This window comes from Momordica charantia (assembly GCF_013281855.1).
Source record: "Momordica charantia cultivar OHB3-1 chromosome 11 unlocalized genomic scaffold, Mcharantia_2.0 BLBB01000011.1, whole genome shotgun sequence".
NCBI lineage: Eukaryota > Viridiplantae > Streptophyta > Magnoliopsida > Cucurbitales > Cucurbitaceae > Momordica > Momordica charantia.
The window spans coordinates 8,409,855-8,426,870 of record NW_028275159.1 but is presented as its reverse complement, the minus strand read 5'-3'; the positions used below and the strand labels follow the sequence as shown (position 1 = coordinate 8,426,870).

The 17,016-nt window shown below is 32.9% G+C and overlaps 3 protein-coding genes across 4 annotated transcripts; 2 read left to right on the top strand and 1 right to left on the bottom strand.

Annotated features, from left to right (window-relative positions):
* The first annotated feature begins 1,996 nt into the window (after positions 1-1,996).
* SYP61 (syntaxin of plants 61) lies at positions 1,997-5,644 on the top strand. Of its 2 annotated transcripts, XM_022283838.2 has the most exons (9): positions 2,031-2,120; positions 2,244-2,356; positions 2,439-2,498; positions 3,644-3,757; positions 3,998-4,111; positions 4,364-4,554; positions 4,779-4,869; positions 4,980-5,045; positions 5,184-5,644. In XM_022283838.2, the coding sequence occupies exons 3-9, from the start codon at positions 2,445-2,447 to the stop codon at positions 5,292-5,294; spliced, it is 741 nt and encodes a 246-aa protein (XP_022139530.1). In that variant the 5' UTR covers positions 2,031-2,120; positions 2,244-2,356; positions 2,439-2,444; the 3' UTR covers positions 5,295-5,644. The 2 variants fall into 2 exon arrangements, with proteins under 2 accessions (XP_022139529.1, XP_022139530.1); XM_022283837.2 differs by lacking the exon at positions 2,244-2,356 and having other exon boundaries at positions 1,997-2,120.
* Positions 5,645-5,762: 118 nt separating this feature from the next.
* Positions 5,763-9,588, bottom strand: LOC111010421 (RNI-like superfamily protein). The gene is made up of 6 exons (XM_022283835.2): positions 9,314-9,588; positions 9,007-9,134; positions 8,166-8,335; positions 7,894-7,971; positions 7,372-7,516; positions 5,763-6,398 (listed from the first exon to the last, which is right to left on the bottom strand). The coding sequence occupies exons 1-6, from the start codon at positions 9,474-9,476 to the stop codon at positions 5,988-5,990; spliced, it is 1,095 nt and encodes a 364-aa protein (XP_022139527.1). The 5' UTR covers positions 9,477-9,588; the 3' UTR covers positions 5,763-5,987.
* A 428-nt stretch (positions 9,589-10,016) lies between these two features.
* On the top strand, positions 10,017-14,811 carry AUG4 (HAUS augmin-like complex subunit). The gene is made up of 13 exons (XM_022283667.2): positions 10,017-10,323; positions 10,541-10,588; positions 10,744-10,869; positions 11,799-12,143; positions 12,352-12,451; positions 12,805-12,850; positions 12,970-13,063; positions 13,159-13,230; positions 13,362-13,420; positions 13,785-13,853; positions 13,943-13,994; positions 14,339-14,416; positions 14,515-14,811. The coding sequence occupies exons 1-13, from the start codon at positions 10,189-10,191 to the stop codon at positions 14,590-14,592; spliced, it is 1,302 nt and encodes a 433-aa protein (XP_022139359.2). The 5' UTR covers positions 10,017-10,188; the 3' UTR covers positions 14,593-14,811.
* Positions 14,812-17,016: the final 2,205 nt, after the last annotated feature.

Sequence of the window (17,016 nt, the reverse complement as noted above, 5' to 3'; positions counted from 1 at the left end):
TGTTGGAGCATTCAAAATAGTGGCTTAAGAAAAATATATCAATTTTTTTGGATAAAATTTATACTGTTTTTAAGAAATAAAAATGAAAATAACTACTCTAGTGAATTCTAATTCAACTTTATTTTGTTTTTTTATTTCAAAATTATTAATGACAAAATATATATATATATATATATATATATATATATATATATATATATATATATATATATATATATATATATAGAATTAGCCAATTAGGAAAGAAAGAAAGAGGAAGAAATTGCCACCTCATGTCCAATCACCAAAAAGAATAACATAAATTAAATATAATTGTCGGCCACTAAAGTTTACTGTTTTTTCTTTTTTTCTTTTTAATTTAAACTTAAATGTATCTGACTCCTTAAAAATCTAACGAAATCAACTTTTTACATTTAAACTTAAGTTCACCGTTTTTAATAATTATTTTTTAAATTTAACTGTCTTTTAAGGCCTTAACAAATTTGAATGAAGAATTATTATCATTATTTTTCTTTATTTTTTTAATTTTGGATAAATTTATTTTGTGGGATTCATTACTTTAAAAAATCATTATTAAATTTAATTTAATAAACTATCTTTTTATAAAAAGTATTTATTTTGTGGAGCCCATAACTTATTTCAAAAATAAATTATTAAATTTAATATATTGTATTTTAAAAAAAATTTAAGGTTAGATTTTGAAAGGCAAGGTTTAAAATAAGGGAAAAATACACTTTTGGTCCTTGAGGTTTAAGATAGTGGTCTATTTGGTTCTTAAGCTTCAAAATGAACACTTTTAGTCTGTGAAGTCTGAGATATGTGTCTATTTAGTCCATGAAATTTCAAAATGGATATTTTTGGTCTCTAAAGTTTGAGAAATTGTTCTAAATGGTCCTTAGACTTCTTTCACCATTTGTTGATCGTTTGAAATTTTAGAGACTAAATAGACACCTATCTCAAACTTCAGGAATAAAAAATGTTCATTTTGAAACTTTATGACCAAATAGACAACTATCTTAAACCTCGACCAAAAGTGTATTTTTCTCTTAAAATAATAATAATGAAAAAAAATCAAACATAACAAATTTTAATTCAAATTTGGTAGGGTTACAAAGACATTAAGTTTTAAAAATTAAAAAAAATAATTAAAAAAACTAGTTAAAAAGTGATAGATTTAAGTATAATTTAAAAAAATTATTGGTTAGATTTTTAAGGGTCCCAAGACAGATTTAAGTTCCAAAATATAAAAAAAAAAAAACTAAAATGTTAATGTAAATAATACTATTAATAGTAATATAAAAATAAAAATATGAGAGTTGATAAACAATGTAGTTTTAAAATCCATCTCCTTTTCTTATAAAAAAAAATCCATCTCTTAGAAGTCTAACCAAATCAACTTTTTTAAATACAATATATCAAATTTAATTTAATAATTGCCAGATGAGTGACATTAAATAACATATATCTCAAATTAAGAAATTATGAGTTCAATTCCCCAGGTGTTGTACTACAAAAAAATTAATTTAATAATTAATATTTCAAATAAGTTGTGGACCGACAAAGTTAAATGGTTTAAAAAATATAGTTTATTAAATTTAATTTAGTAATGTATTTTTGCATCCCACCCAATCAATCCCTAAAAAAAATTATTTTGTTAGATTTTAGATTTTTAAAAGATAAAGTTAAAAAATAAAACATAATATTTCTTCATTCAAAACTTGTAGGCCTGTGCATTCAAGTTTAAAAGGAAAAAAAATAATAATAAACGAAATTATAAAGGATGGATTTAAGTGTGAATTTAAAAAATTGTTTTCCTTGGATTTTTAAGGAGGTCTATTCATTTCTCTCTTTCTTAATTTTTTTATTTTTTTTAAGTACTCTATTTCAAAAAGTCCCAGTTACTGGATTGGACACGTCACTAGAAGCAGTTCGCTGAAGTCCGGACCATATAGTGGGCCTGGGCCTGAGCCTGGGCTGACCCAATAACAATGAAGCCCAATCGAATGTACGTCTTTTGTATCTAAAAGCTTCCTCCGTCCCCGCGTCAGACCATAGGCTAGAATTAGATCCCGGTGCTCCGATTTCTCAATCTCCGGCCACCGAGCCAGATTTCTTCACCGGTAAGTCCATTCTTCCTCCTCCTCCTCCTCCTCTCTAGAAATTAGCATCTATTGCCGAGCTCTCATTTTAGATCTTGCCTAATGATCTGGAATTTTCTGCGAATTTCCCATTCATCATCTCAGTATGTAATTGGAGTATTATATCCTTCTGTGTTTGATTTGGAGTTACACAAAGTCGCGTGCATGTAATCCGATTTTCTGCTCTACCGGAAATGGAATTAAGCTGATTTGAGGGTGTGAGAGTTCTGTTTTCCTTTCATGCTATGAGACTGCAGACGGGAGATTGATTTCTCGAAGTGATTGTGTTAATTTTTGCAGTTGAAGATGCCATCGGCTCAAGATCCCTTCTATGTTGTAAAGGACGAGATTCAAGAATCTGTAAGTTTTTTGCGACCAGTTATGCTTATCTATAGACCTATAGTGCTTTGAATTATGCTTACCGACATCCTTTAAATTAAGGTCTGAGTATGGTCATCTAAAAAAGAAGTCTGAGTATGCTTTATTATTGAAAACACATTGAATGCCTCGTGTTAAGCCCGTTCTATGTTTCTAGATTCAATATTGACGAATGGTTAGTAATAGCTCTTGATGAAGTATTTTAGATATTTCAGAAAAATGGATTGTTCCTCCCACTAGCTATTGAAGTATAAAGTAATGGACAAATGCACGATCCTGTTTCTTGACCCGAAATTCTGGAATCTAAAAGGTAGAAGCTTATGTTGGAAGTCTTAACTGAACCCCGACTCAAAATCCTGTAGTTAACTAGGGCTTCAAGTAGAACTAGGATTTGAAGATAATAGTTGACTACTATAATCTTAAAAAAAAAAAAATGATTTATTCAGTTTCTTAAAAGAAATATCAACAAATTTAACAAAACATTAAAATAGAACCCTGTAATATAGCCCAAGATTTTGATATAACCAGAATGGTCTTGCTATTTAACCCATCATTCTCTCAGGGAAGAAATATCTCCAGGTCTTCACCAAATGTGAAGTTATCTGCCTGAAAAGATGACGTGCTTGGATTTCTGGTTTCGTTAATCTTTCGGATCTTTGCTTCTCTAAGATAATTGTAGCAAACAATTTATGTGGTAATGACATTACACTGTTGTTAGAAGGGACTGGGACTTGGTCGAAAAGGTCGCTAGTTTGGCATAATGGGCCTGGTAGGATGGTTATTGGTAATTTGTTTCTGGTTTACATTTCACTATGTTGAACAAAGTGTTGAGAATGATGTGATATTATAGACAGTGAATTATAGTGGCTGGGCAGAATTTTGTTCTTGTATGCAACTTGCAAAGACAAATCTTGGGGCTGAATAGCATCCATCATTTAACTTTTAGGATCAGCTCAGTGGCTGTGTGTTAAACCTTGTTCTTTAATTTTTATCAAAGTCGAATGCCGATGTCTTAAGAGTAAGCCAGAGGAATGTATTCAACTATCCATGAATCAAATAATGCATCTCAAGATCCAGAATTTGAACCTGTTCAGTATTTTTATAATGTGATTTTTCATCTCTATCAGATTGATAAACTGCAATCCAGCTTTCACCAATGGGAAAGGATTTCTTCCGATCCAGGAGAGAGAGTACAACTCACAAAAGAGTTGCTCGCTGCCTGTGAGAGCATTGAATGGCAGGTAAATTCTCAATTTCTAGACCATGTTGTCTGCTTATTTTACCTGTTGTGAATTTTTTTATTTCATCGAAAAGATAGGATAGCATTTGTTCTGCGGTTTCAATATGTGAATAACCACTGTACGAATGACTACAAACATATTTGTTTGATGTTGTGCTCCCCGGCATATGTTCTAACTCGTTCTATTAATTTTGGCTGGTAACATAAGCTTTCTCTGAAAGTCTGCTTTCTTGATAGGAAGGTGGACGAATTAGACAAAGCTATTGCTGTGGCAGCTAGAGACCCTTCTTGGTATGGCATTGATGATTTAGAACTTGAAAAACGAAGGAGATGGACGAGTACAGCTAGGACACAGGTATCCCTTACTTGTCAACGGATGGAATAAATAAGTTTTCAGTCCTTATTTTTTCCATGAAGTGATTGCATGTGCTCCTCGTGGTCCTACCATTATGCCACAGAAGTTCATTTTCAGACATGTTATAGCAGCTCTTTGTCCATAGCTATATAATGATTTGAAATAATTAAGTAATCTGTCCAATTCTTCTAAATAGTTCAAACTGAGCATCTTTTATGTATTTATGTATATTTTTTTTGGGTTACTATTAAGGTTGGAAATGTCAAGAAAGTAGTGGGAGCTGGAAAGGAGCAAACCGGACCCGCTAGTGCAAATGGGATGCGTCGGGAATTGATGAGACTACCTAACCCACACGATACAGACAGATCAAACTTATATACACCCCACCAAGCTAACGACGACTTCATCACATCCGAATCAGATAGACAACTGCTTCTCATAAAGTAATGCTTTTGTTTCTTAACTCAGTTAACATATCCCTCCTTCTTAAGTAGATACATATCACTAAGCTGAGTATGATGATGAAGTATATAGGCAGTGGCCATTATCCAATTGCAGTTTTCTTTCCCAAGTCTGTGGCTGTCACTGAGGAATTTGTCTTACTATCATTTCTGTGGGGTAATTGTTACTCACCTGGATTTTGTTTCCCTATTTTCCGTATATGTAGGCAGCAGGACGAGGAGTTGGATGAGCTGAGTGCAAGCGTGGAGAGAATTGGAGGCGTTGGGCTTACCATACATGAAGAGCTGCTTGCACAGGTGTGTATATTTTGTAGGTTGCAGTTCTGCTAGTTGATCCTCTCTTATACATCTGCAATCTGATGGAGTTTCTGAGACTAGAAATTTGAAAATATAATCTTTTTGTACAGGATAAAATTATTGACGAGCTAGGAATGGAAATGGACAGTACATCAAATCGTCTTGATTTTGTTCAGGTGTGTTCACGATCTCAATGCTTGCCACATGCATGAAAAATAGCTTGAAGCTCTCAATGATAAGACGCTGATATTTTGAAAGTTAGCAGTAATCAAAATTTGAAGCGATTTTCTTTTGTCTGGTATTCGTTCTTACAGAAAAAAGTGGCTGTGGTCATGAAGAAGGCTAGCGCCAAGGGCCAGATAATGATGATATTGTTCTTGTTGGCTTTGTTCATCATTCTTTTTGTGTTGGTATTCCTCACATAATCTTTGTTGCAAAACCAGGCTCTGGCCATTCACGAGGTGTCAAAGATGATTTGATAGTGGAGAAGACGAGGTAACTTTTAAGCGTATTGTCATACAATGCTGAAATTTTGAACGGAGAACTATATCGGGTCCTTCCTATACATATAGAGTTCATCAGAACCGATCTTCTAAATTACAAAATGCAATGTGAAACTCGTTTTCACCAGCTCCTCATAATTTGTTTGTTACTCGATTGGATCCTATATCTTTGTTTGGAATTTGGATGTTTCTTTGGTAGATGGTATACCTCAATTTCGTGTAATTATAAAGCTCTACAGATTATGATAGATTGAACCGTTGCTATTTCCATAGCTCCTTGTGTCTTACTCTACTTCTACTCCTAACCTCGAACGACATACATGCACACACCATTCTCGAACGATAGCCAACACAACATACATAGAGCATAAGCAAGCTTGGAATTCAATAAGAGAGCAAGAAATTTTGAGGATTGAAATTACTTTTTCTTTTTTGTATTGTACATAACATTTATCGATCTTGCAACAGGGGAAACCCAAAAGCACGTGCTATAGCACTGTCAGAAATTTATGGTATCGTACACTATTCACATCTCATTGTTATATAGAAACGATGAGGAAGCAAAACCTTGTTGGACATCCTGAATGATGAAATTGTAAAGAGAAACAGTAGTAGCTATGTGCGACTCTGTAAATTTTTACTTGCTTGAGAGGCCAAGATCAGTGCCTTGGCTCTCGGACTCGTCGTCATCCACTCCCTCTCTGCACGCCTTTGATGTTGCCTCGCATTTTTAGCTCGTTTTGGAGCCAACCGAGTGTCCCTTTCCACGAATGCGAGTCTGAATTTCTCAGCCAAAGACAACTCTGAGGGATTTGGGGGAGAAACTAGAGCCCTTGATATGGATCTGGCTACTGCCCATGTTTTGGGATCGATATCAACTATGGCATGATCATCCAATGCAATATTTGGCCATGCTTCCCATGGAACACGACTCCCCCTAAAACCGAAAGGCGATGGCTTTGGATTTACTGTAATGCGTGGGCATTCTGCAGAAAACATCTCCAAGGAATCTTTATCTATCTTTGGCTGCAGGAAGTGAAAAAGAAAGCATGAAAGATTAGAATCAGTAAGGAGTCTTAAGGATGCAAAATTTTCCCACTGCTACAACCATAACAACAATAAGAAAAGGACTTCACATAGAGATTCAACAAGTGATTGAAACCGACATTTCGGGCATGTTTTCGTGCAAGGAAAATATCCAATTCCCTTTTCTTTTAACCATATGAGTGTCAGGCACAAAGGCTAACATTTCCCCGCTACAAATCACATCATCTATGGATATAATTCCCAGTCTAAGAATGATTATACGTTGAGAATACAGAATAACTGGGTGCAGTAAATGGATGTATCGGAGTTACAAGGCGAAATTATTAATTTAAGTTATTCATAGAATTAGCAATTTTTACTATAAAAAAAAAAAAGTCTCTTCGAGCTCGTTTGGTAATGTTGTTGTTTCTTGTTTTTTGTTTTTCATTTTTAATTTTGAAAAACACAAGTGTTTGGTAACTACTCACGTTTTTTGAGAAACATTTCTAAAATTGTGTGGAAATTTTGAAAACAACAAAATCAAGTTTCTTGTTTCTATTTCTAGTTTTTTCTAAACACCTTTTTTACTGCAAGATGTATAATAAATATAACATAAAATTTTGAATAAATAATTTTCATATAAAACTTTTACTATTTTTTAATTTAAAATTGTAGAGTACAATATATAAGAAATGGTTACTAAATATTTTTCTGTTTTTTTCCTATAAAAAAAAGACACAAAAAACAGTTACCAAACACAATTATGTTTTTCTTTATTAAGGAAAAAAAGGAAGAAAACGATAAACAAGAAAGTGGAATGTTAGCCTTTCTATTTCCTCATCTTAGTCTCTTATATCTAATATTTCCTTTTTATAACTCCAATGGAAGGATGGAAATTCTTATCTAAAAAATGTAGAAGCAGCAGAAAAAATAATGAAAACAAACATCAACTTGGGGAGAGAAGGTACCCTACCCAGACCAACCACCGAAGAGATTGTGCTCCATTGGCAAACTCAGCTGTATCAAGTTCCTCCCATGAATCCCCTTCTATATCGTCCAGCCTCGGCTTAAATACGTCCAAGCATCTTCGTGTCGTATCGTCGCTCCTTGAACACCCTCTGCAACATTTTTGTTCACATCCTGTTATGAGGTTACTACTAGTCAAAATACAATATACAGAGCCAAAACAATAGCATGACGCAACAAATGTATCAAATTAACACGATCAGGTGTCATCGTTATGAAAATAGAAACTTAGTTTTGGCAAGTCAAAATCGACAAAGGCATCAATCGCCAAGATGAGTTTGGAAAACTCATTCTTTGCTCAAATTTTGGCACATGAGATTCCTTGAAGGATAAGTGCAAGTGATTGCAACTTCTTGGCAGTAAACTACTTACAAGTTACATATTCTCACAACTATCATATAGAATGAATGTAAAATATCCCCTAATATGTATTTCAAAAGTGTATCAATGGAGGGAAGTAGGCGAGTACCCGCAACGCAGAGTCTCCAAGGAGCAACAATGCTGGACGAGTTCAGAAATGCCAGCAGCTGTGATCTTGTTGCATCGGCTGCATTAAAACTCTTCTTAATCAAAAGATACTCAAAACAGAACAAAGGCTGTAATTGCAACTACAAGAGAGAGCTTGCTAGATCATAACATAGTGAGAAAGTAAAAAAAAAAAACTTCAATAATGCTATTGAACAACATAAGTCAAAATAACAATAGAAACTCATTCATCAATGGAACTTGTGTCCTGCACACCTTATATCCACAGCTCTGAGAAATTTGCATTTCTGGGCAACTTTTGCCAACCCAAAATCAGAAACTTCTGAACCAGAGACATCGAGGGTTTCCCATGAACAATCCGCCAGGGAGATTACGACATCGTCGTCCAGTAATTTCCTTCTTCGGGCAACTGCTGCTAGTGCTTGCTGTTATTCCAGAAAACAGAAAATTGAGAACATACATAACACGATAAGCTTTTCAGTCAATAGTCTATGTTGCAGTGTCCCAAAAGCCTTACAAGAGAAAATGGAAGTGCTCCATCATACAAAAGCTCTTGATAATGATAATACTTATTCTTGTTAAATCATAACTTTTTAAAACAAGAAATTGAACTTTTCATCGTGACAAATGAAAACAAAAGAGCGTTAGGGTCAATTTCGTCCCTATTGTACATTTAAAAGTCTCAATTCCATCCCAGTAGTTTAATTTATACATCCCAATAGTCCGGTCGTTTAACGCCCAACTCATTCATTAGCAACATAGACTATTGAGATTAATAAATTAAAGTAGAGACACGAAATGGAACAAATATGAAACTAATATCAACATGGAAATGTATAAATGAAAGATATAATTTAACCATACTTGGTCTTCATAAAATATGAGCTAATTGATCACAGGGTTCATCCAATTTTCCAGCAGAACGCAAATAAGGCATGTTTATGAGCTAAAATCTTCTACGCCATGCCACAATCCAATTACTTTCAAGAATGCAAGACGAAAACGACCAAATCAACAAAACAGGCTCAATTAATTCGATTCAGGTGATTAATTAGCCATATTCCAACATAAAGAACAAATTCTAAACCAAAACAACCTTCACATCTGACGGAAAGTTGGCACTAATCTCATCCAAATCAGGAATTATATCTTCCAAATTCTTGCCAATAACTCCAACGCATAAACTGACTAAACTTGGAGTTTTCTTCCTCTCAAAGGGTAATCCTGTAACCAAAAACAAACAAGAACCTCAAATTTCTTCAAACCTTCAGAACCAATCAATTCCAGTCAAAACTAAGAAAAAGCAATGAGTTTGGATTGGAAAAAAGAAAACCCAATAATTTCCTCAAGTTGCAATTTGACGCTCAACTTCAACAAAACGAGAAAGAGAAATAGGGATTTACCGGAGGATAAAGAAGTATGCTTCAAACTGGATTTCTGATTCGAATCGAGAAATGGAGATTTAGCGAAGGGATCAGAAGTAGTAGGCTTGGAAATGAATTTCTGATTCAAATCTAAGTTCCCCAAAGTTTTCGAAATGATCTTCGCTTCTTCGACTGTTTCCATCAAATTTGAGAGAGAGAGAGCGCTTCAATTTTCTGGGAGAGACGATCAAATATTGGAGAAATAGAAAGAAAAGATAAAAAAAAAACATTGCACGGAGCAATCAGAAAAAATAGGCACCAAATAAATTTATAGCAAATTATTATTTTGGTTCCCAAATAATTATAATTTTTTTATTTGTTTATGAAATTTAAAATGTCAAACATTTCAAATATTAAAATATGTATTAAATTTCCATTGAAATAGAACAAATAAAAGGGGTGAATATATTTTTATATTTTTTTAGAAATATTCATAATTTTTTATCGATATTTCAATCAACATCTATATTTAAACAATAGATTTTTTACTTGAAAGCGTACTTTAATCGGTAAGTATTTAGGTTGGCATTTACATTCAACATTTATAAATTGTCAAAACAACATATATCCCTAATTAAGTTCTCTCCCAAAAAAAAATAATTAGAAATTAAAACCTTAAAAACTACATTTGAAATAAAAAAAAAGCCAAGAAATAAATAAGGGTATTTGGAAAATACAGTTTAATATTATTGCTTTGCTTTTTGCGCGCTGCAAAGTGCAAAGGTTCAATTTCGAAGTTTTTCTCTGGCCGGCCGGCGAGCTGTCCATTTGCAAATTGCGAGGAGATTTCGAACACAATTTGGCTCATCGGAGCACTGAGGTTTGGTCAGAAAGCTTCAATTCTCTCATCTTCAATGGTGAAAAGCTTACAGGGCGGAGGGCAAAACCTTCCGGCGGACGTCACGCAGGTTATTGATCAGTTGGAGCGCCACTGCTTGGCTCCTGATGGATCCCTCGTCTCCAAGCCCTCCCACTACGATCTACAACTCGTATTCATTCTTCTCCTCTCGTTTTGTTCTCCCCTTCGATTTTTGTGTTTTATTGATTGATGAGGAAATGTGGGTCGAATCGAGCGTTGTAATTTGATCTCTGTTTGAAATCTATCAAGAAATTGACCTAATATTGCGTCGACTCATTGCTTCAGTTTATATATGTATATATGTACTGAATACTGAAGCTGAATTTTACTAATTATGAATTTTGCAGGCGAGGGAAGAAATGTCGAGGGAAAGATTGCGTTATTTGGAAGCTATGGTGGGTGTTCCACCCCTTTTTTTTTTGATTATTTAGTTCTGGGTTGTGTGAGACACCACAATTGATTGAGTTGGTTGCATACTTGCATCCGTGGGCGATTATTTTTCTGTTTTCCCCGTGGGAGGAGTGTAATTGTTGTTGCGTGTTTCATGTAGGCAGTCTATTGTGAAGCAATTGCAATGGTGGAAGAGTACCAACAGGCTGTTTCAATGGCGAACCTTGGAGGATTTCGAGATGTTCAGGCTCTTTATCCTCAACTAGGCTTGAAGAATTCGCCTCAGGTTTGTGATAGGAACCGTTGTAAATTTACATTGTAAAAATGAAAATAAGAAGAATGATAGTTGATAGCCTTTTTGAAAGGGCACAATCAACTTCAAACTCTGCCTACCTCTCAAATCTCCTGACCTATATAACATTCAAACTCAGAGTGAACGAACTTATCTTCTAACAAAATCACCCAATCTCTAGAAAACTAATTAACCTATATAGATAACCTTGATTTCGAACAGTTTTATTGTCTGCTCCGCTCCTGCAATTTGTTGAAAAATTACTTTGCAATATCACCTTTCTTATTTTAGTTGGAAGGATTATGTTCAACTTGTTTGTTTGGAAGTTCAAACTGAGTGGATCTCATCTACAAATGTTTGTTGGGATAATGTTATGATAGAATGAAGGATGGAAATATGTATTGAAAAGTGACGTTACTGGAAATACCATAGGTTTGCCCTCGGTTATACATGTTGTGAACTTCTAAGTTTTTTTTTTTTTTATCTTTATCATTGAAATTTTATCAGATTATATCTGAATGGGCCTTATTATTATGTTGCAGACGCTTTCAGTTTTTTCCTATTAGAAAAAAAGGCCCTCAGTTGTTTTTGTGTGTTAGATTTGCTGAATATTGGTAGTCTGAACTCCTTCCTGAAATTCAGGGCCTTAGGGACTATGGTTTGGAATCAGATTTCTTTTTAGGATTGTATGTAACTAGTTATTCTAAGAAGCTTATAATTATTGGAAGTATTGCTTTTCAAAATTTTAATATTTTAACAGCCTCTATTATGCTATAGTCCTATCAACTTTCCATGCAGATGAAAAAAAGCCATCCTATCTTTTAGGGGATACTGAATAGATAAATTGGCTTTCAAGTATGTATCTAATTCTACATCACACACAACTGCGTAGATGGAGTGATAGATTTCAATCCTTGTCTCAGGTTTACGAGACTCTTGAGCATCGAATGGTTGTGGCAGAAGCATCACAGAGATTGAGGCTTCCTATTATATCAAAGGATGGTGAAATCCACGAGGAAGAGATCGAGAAGTTGAGTTTAATATCTCGAAGTTCCCTTGATAGTACAAGCACCAGTGTCACAATCAGCTCAAGCACTAACTCAACAAATTATGCAAGTGCAAATAGTACTGGAAGCATTGTGAACAATATTCTTTCGGTTAGCTCAACTGATACCGCCGAACCTGGAGTAGGTGGTGTTCCCAATAGCTTTCTTGGGATCACACCTGCCTTTTTATGGCAAACACAGCTCCATCAAACGCCTTCTATGGTATGACATCTATGTGGATGGGTGGAAAGTATCAAATTCTCAACGACGTATACATTTTCCCTTTTCTGTTGGCTTTTATTGAATTGGGTTATTTTGCAGACCGATTCTGTACCAGATATTATTTTTTAGCCACCTAATATTTTGCTCACAATTTATGAAAGGCATCACTGATCTAAATTATCTTCAACTTCTTCTAATGTCATTACAGGATATGACTGAATATCAAATGGCTCTTTCCCGTGAGATTGAGGCTCGTTTGAAGACTAAATGCGACAAGGTAGCTGATGCTTTTGTGATGGATGATATCGGTAAGTCTTTTGTTCCTTACCATTTATGTAAAAACTTGCGAGCGTGTATGTAATTGCGTTGAATTTTTTTTTCTCCCGGTTTTGTAGCTTTAGTTATATTTACTTGATTTTCATGTGTCGAAGTGTTGATATTCACTTGATTTGATGTGTCAAAAGTATCGATCTGTCTTTTTATCCTAGAACTGTTGGAAGGTTGCATCTTACATGTTTCAGTTCAACTACATTTATCCATGTGACGAGTGTTCACTTTTCTGCTACTTGATCTTGAAAAATGAAATTATATGGACTATGCTTTTAGTTTTAGTAGGTAATTCATTCTACAATGCATATCTTATTGCCGTACATTTATGCAGAGTCATCATCGGGGCATCATAGCTCTAGTGCAAGGCTTCCAGAGAGGTCTGGTTTACTCTTACGTGGCAATTGGCATTATTTCTTCTTCTTTTTTTTTTTTGTTTTTTTGTGCGTGTGTGTGTAAACCCCACATTTATATTTCTCGCTAAAACTTCAATAAATAGGGTGAAGTTGATAATCGAGGAAATTGAAAGGGAAGAAGCAGCTTTACGACAAGAGCTTTACTCAGCGGACAGAAAGTTTGCTGAATATTACAATGTATGACAAGAAGCTCATTTTAATATATGAGTACTTTTTATCCATTTTGGCAAAGTATAATTGCGTGAATTTTCTAATATTTTGTTCAAAACTAGGTTCTTGAGCAGATATTGGGAGTGCTGATTAAGCTTGTTAAAGATTTGAAGCTGCAGCACCAACATAAATATGTAATCACTGTTATTTTCTATCATAATTGATGGTTAAATTTTCTCGAATGACTTCTGTAATTCTATTTCCTTTGTAGTTTTCTTACTCTAGCACATTTAACCTGTTACCTGTTTGAATTGAAATTTTGTAGGACGACCTCCAAAAAACATGGCTGTGCAAAAGGTGCGAGACCATGAATGCAAAACTGAGGTTTGTCACAACTCAATGTTGATTGGATCCTCATGGTTATTAAATAGTTAGATATTCATACTCTTTTTTCACATATTTGACACATGTTGGGTGCGCATTGGACGTTGTCTGTGTTTGACGTCTATCTGACACTGGCACTCCAAAAAAAAAAATAGTGTCTGTGCTTCCTAGTTCATTTTACGATCAGGGCATCCTAACTCATGTTTCTGGCTAAATCCATCCATCTGAAAGTCCATAAAGAATTGCGTTTCATGCATCCCTCCTGTATCTCTGTTTTGGAGCTGTATACCATTTTAACTGCAAATTCTGTTCCATTTATCTAAATATGCATTATTCTGCGGCAATGCTGTACCTCATTTTTCAGTGTTTTAGAGCACGTTCTCCTGCTAGAGACCTACACTCAGGAATCTATACCAGCCCTTCATAAAATAAGGTACGTGTATTTTGTTGATTGTATTCTTTTCACCAGCCAGCGTGTTATCTTTTGGAGGGTTAATATGATTAGAATGTGTTTCTTTGCAGAAAGTATCTTGTTGAAGCTACGGAGGAAGCTTCTATTTCTTATAATAAAGCAGTAAGTCTCTCTCGTGTTCTCGCTCTCTATATATATTGATAAAAGGAGAATATATTCACAAATGTAATAAACAATTTCTCTCGATCTTGGAGGCTTCTGTGATTTCTTTCTAACCAAAAAAGATTAAAAAAACACGCTAACCGTAGGCACTTCAGCTTTGTCTTTCCACCAGCGGTCCAGCACCATAGTGGAGGGGGAGGAAGAACAAATTTATGTTTATATATGACCTTTCTATGTTGTTTGATCATTAAACCTTATAGTATTTGACCTGATCTGTAATCTTTGCAACTTCAGTTTGAATTCACTGGTTCATGCTACATCGTTTACGTTTATGTTTTTGCCAGGTTACTCGTCTCCGCGAGTATCAAGGTGTAGACCCCCACTTCGACACAATCGCAAGGCAGTACCACGATATTGTAATGGTAATGTGTCGTGAAATAGTTTCTCACTTTCATCCTCTCTGTGAAAAATGGGGAAGAAAATAAAGGCTCATCAACTTTCACCCACTTTTGTTTTGCAGAAACTGGAAAATATGCAGTGGACAATTCACCAAGTTGAAATGGACTTGAAACGCTTACCAGATCAATCAAGTACATGAAATATATTCTCCACAGGAATTTGATTCATTTGGGTGTATTGCTTTCTTTTAATGTATTATATATATGACTTAGATCTGCTTCAATTTAGTATTTTTTCTGCAGCCTGTTCATAATGTGTGGTTTGTAAATGGGGTGATGAAGAATTGACTGGTTTTGCCCCCACTTTTGTCTTCTTGAATGATCAATTCAAATTTATCTCACCCATTCTTCTATCTCAAGTCAAGTTGTGAGGACAAAAAATATTTGGTGATAGATAGAATCCACATATATATATATATATATATATATATATATATATATATATATATTTTTTTGCGTTCCTCTTATCCAGGTTTAAATACTAATTAGATTCAAAGTTTTACTATATTGTTTTTCTACTTTTAATTTTGGTTCATTTTAGTCTAATATTTTTAAAAATGATCATTTTGCTTTCTATTCGTAAACTTTTAATGTTAATTTTATATCCAATGAAAATTATTTAATACAAAATCATTATTATATTTTAAGAGATTTAATGAATGTATTGTTGTGTTGAAATTGTAATAAAAAATGAGATAAAAAATTAAAATAAATAGATCAAATCAGCTACTCACACAACCTTTTGATTGGAGGTATATGTTTAGCTATGCTTTTTAAATTAAGTACTTGTAAACATAAAACAATCAATTAATTTATTATTTACAAGTTATCACATTAAATGTTGATGTCCATAGATTCAATTGAAAATTTTCTAAATTTGTACAAATAGATCAAGTTACTCAAAAAGGGAAAAAATGATCAAGTTGTCTATTAGATGCTCTATGTTAATAGACTTTTTTTTTTTCAAATAATAAGATTTATGTATATATATTTTTTAAATTCAAATAATTTGGAGTAAAATTTCAACCTTGAATCTTTAAGGAGGGATTGATGGTAGCAATAAGCTCGAATTTTGAGATCGATCGGTTAACATATTATTCTCTGATTAAAGTAGTGGACTAAAATAAATAAATCTTTTTTTTTGACATGACTAAAATAAATCAATCAATTTATTAAAAACAAAATAAAAAAATTTAAAGTAATTGAGACAAAATTTTTCGAAAAAAAAAATTATAAAAATTGACTAACCGTTTGTTTTTTGAGAATGTAAATACCTGAAATTTTAGATATCCATAATTTTCAGATAGCCACTTTTATTTTGTAGGAAAATTTATAAAGATGTTCGGAAATATTTGGATAGCCACGTTTGTTTTGACAGATTTATTATTGGAAATATGTCAAATTCATAGAATGTTACAAAAAAAATGCCTTAATTCATATAATTTATAAATTTTATTTTCAACTTTAATATTTTTCTAAGAAGACAATTAATTAATGTTACTTTGGATGAAATTTATTTATCTTATCGTAACATTACATTTTTTTAAGAGGAAAAATATCATGTAAGTCATAAAAAAAGTTGGTTTAAAATTATATACTCACGATACTAATTTCTTAAAAAGATTAAAAATAAATCAAGATATTATATAATTTAATTACAATTTATTTTATAAGTAAATGTAATCTACAAATATATTTAATTTATTTGTCAAGCGAGGAAAACTTTCATACTCCTCCCATTTAAAAGTTGTCACATAAAATATCTTATTATTATTATTATTATATATATATTTATGTGGCGTCTACATATTTAGAAGTAATATTTATTCCACTTATTTCACTTTCTCTCTTAATTTAATGATACATTCTCTCCCTTATTTATTCTCTCCCATAACATATAATTAAAAAAATGGAATTTTCAAATAAGTTCATGACATATTTTTTAATATATGTAAATTAGTTAATCTTATTATTCAATATTTTTACATATATTAAAAAAATCAAATAAAATATGTTGTATTTTTTTAAGTATCTACCTTTTTATTTCAAAAAAAAAAGTATCTACTTTTTTAATTTTTTTTATTTGAAAAAGAAAGTTACATAGGCAACAAATAAAATCTAATTATAATATTGATTAAATGATACAAAATAATTATTTAACTATTTGAAAATAAAATTACAAACAAAATGAAAATATCAAAACAAAATAAAGTGAAGAAAAAATTAGCTGCCGTTTACTTACCCGCAATCGTAATCAATAAGTTGTAAGAGAAACTTTGATTTCCTTTTATAGTGTTTACCAAATTGCAGTAATTAATATTTATCGTGACATCGAAACCCCTCTCCCACATGTTTTACTAAAAAGGAATGCATTAATTTATTTAAATTATAAATTTAAAAATGATAATAATTTTTTTAAAAAATAAAAAAAATTGACGAAAGAAAATATACGGAAAAAAAGAGGACAAAAATGTAAAAAGTCAATTTTCTCGGCCCGAAAATCTTAATACCTCCCCTATGAACATTGTACAGAGTATCTCAAGATCGAGTATGCTCGTTCCCAC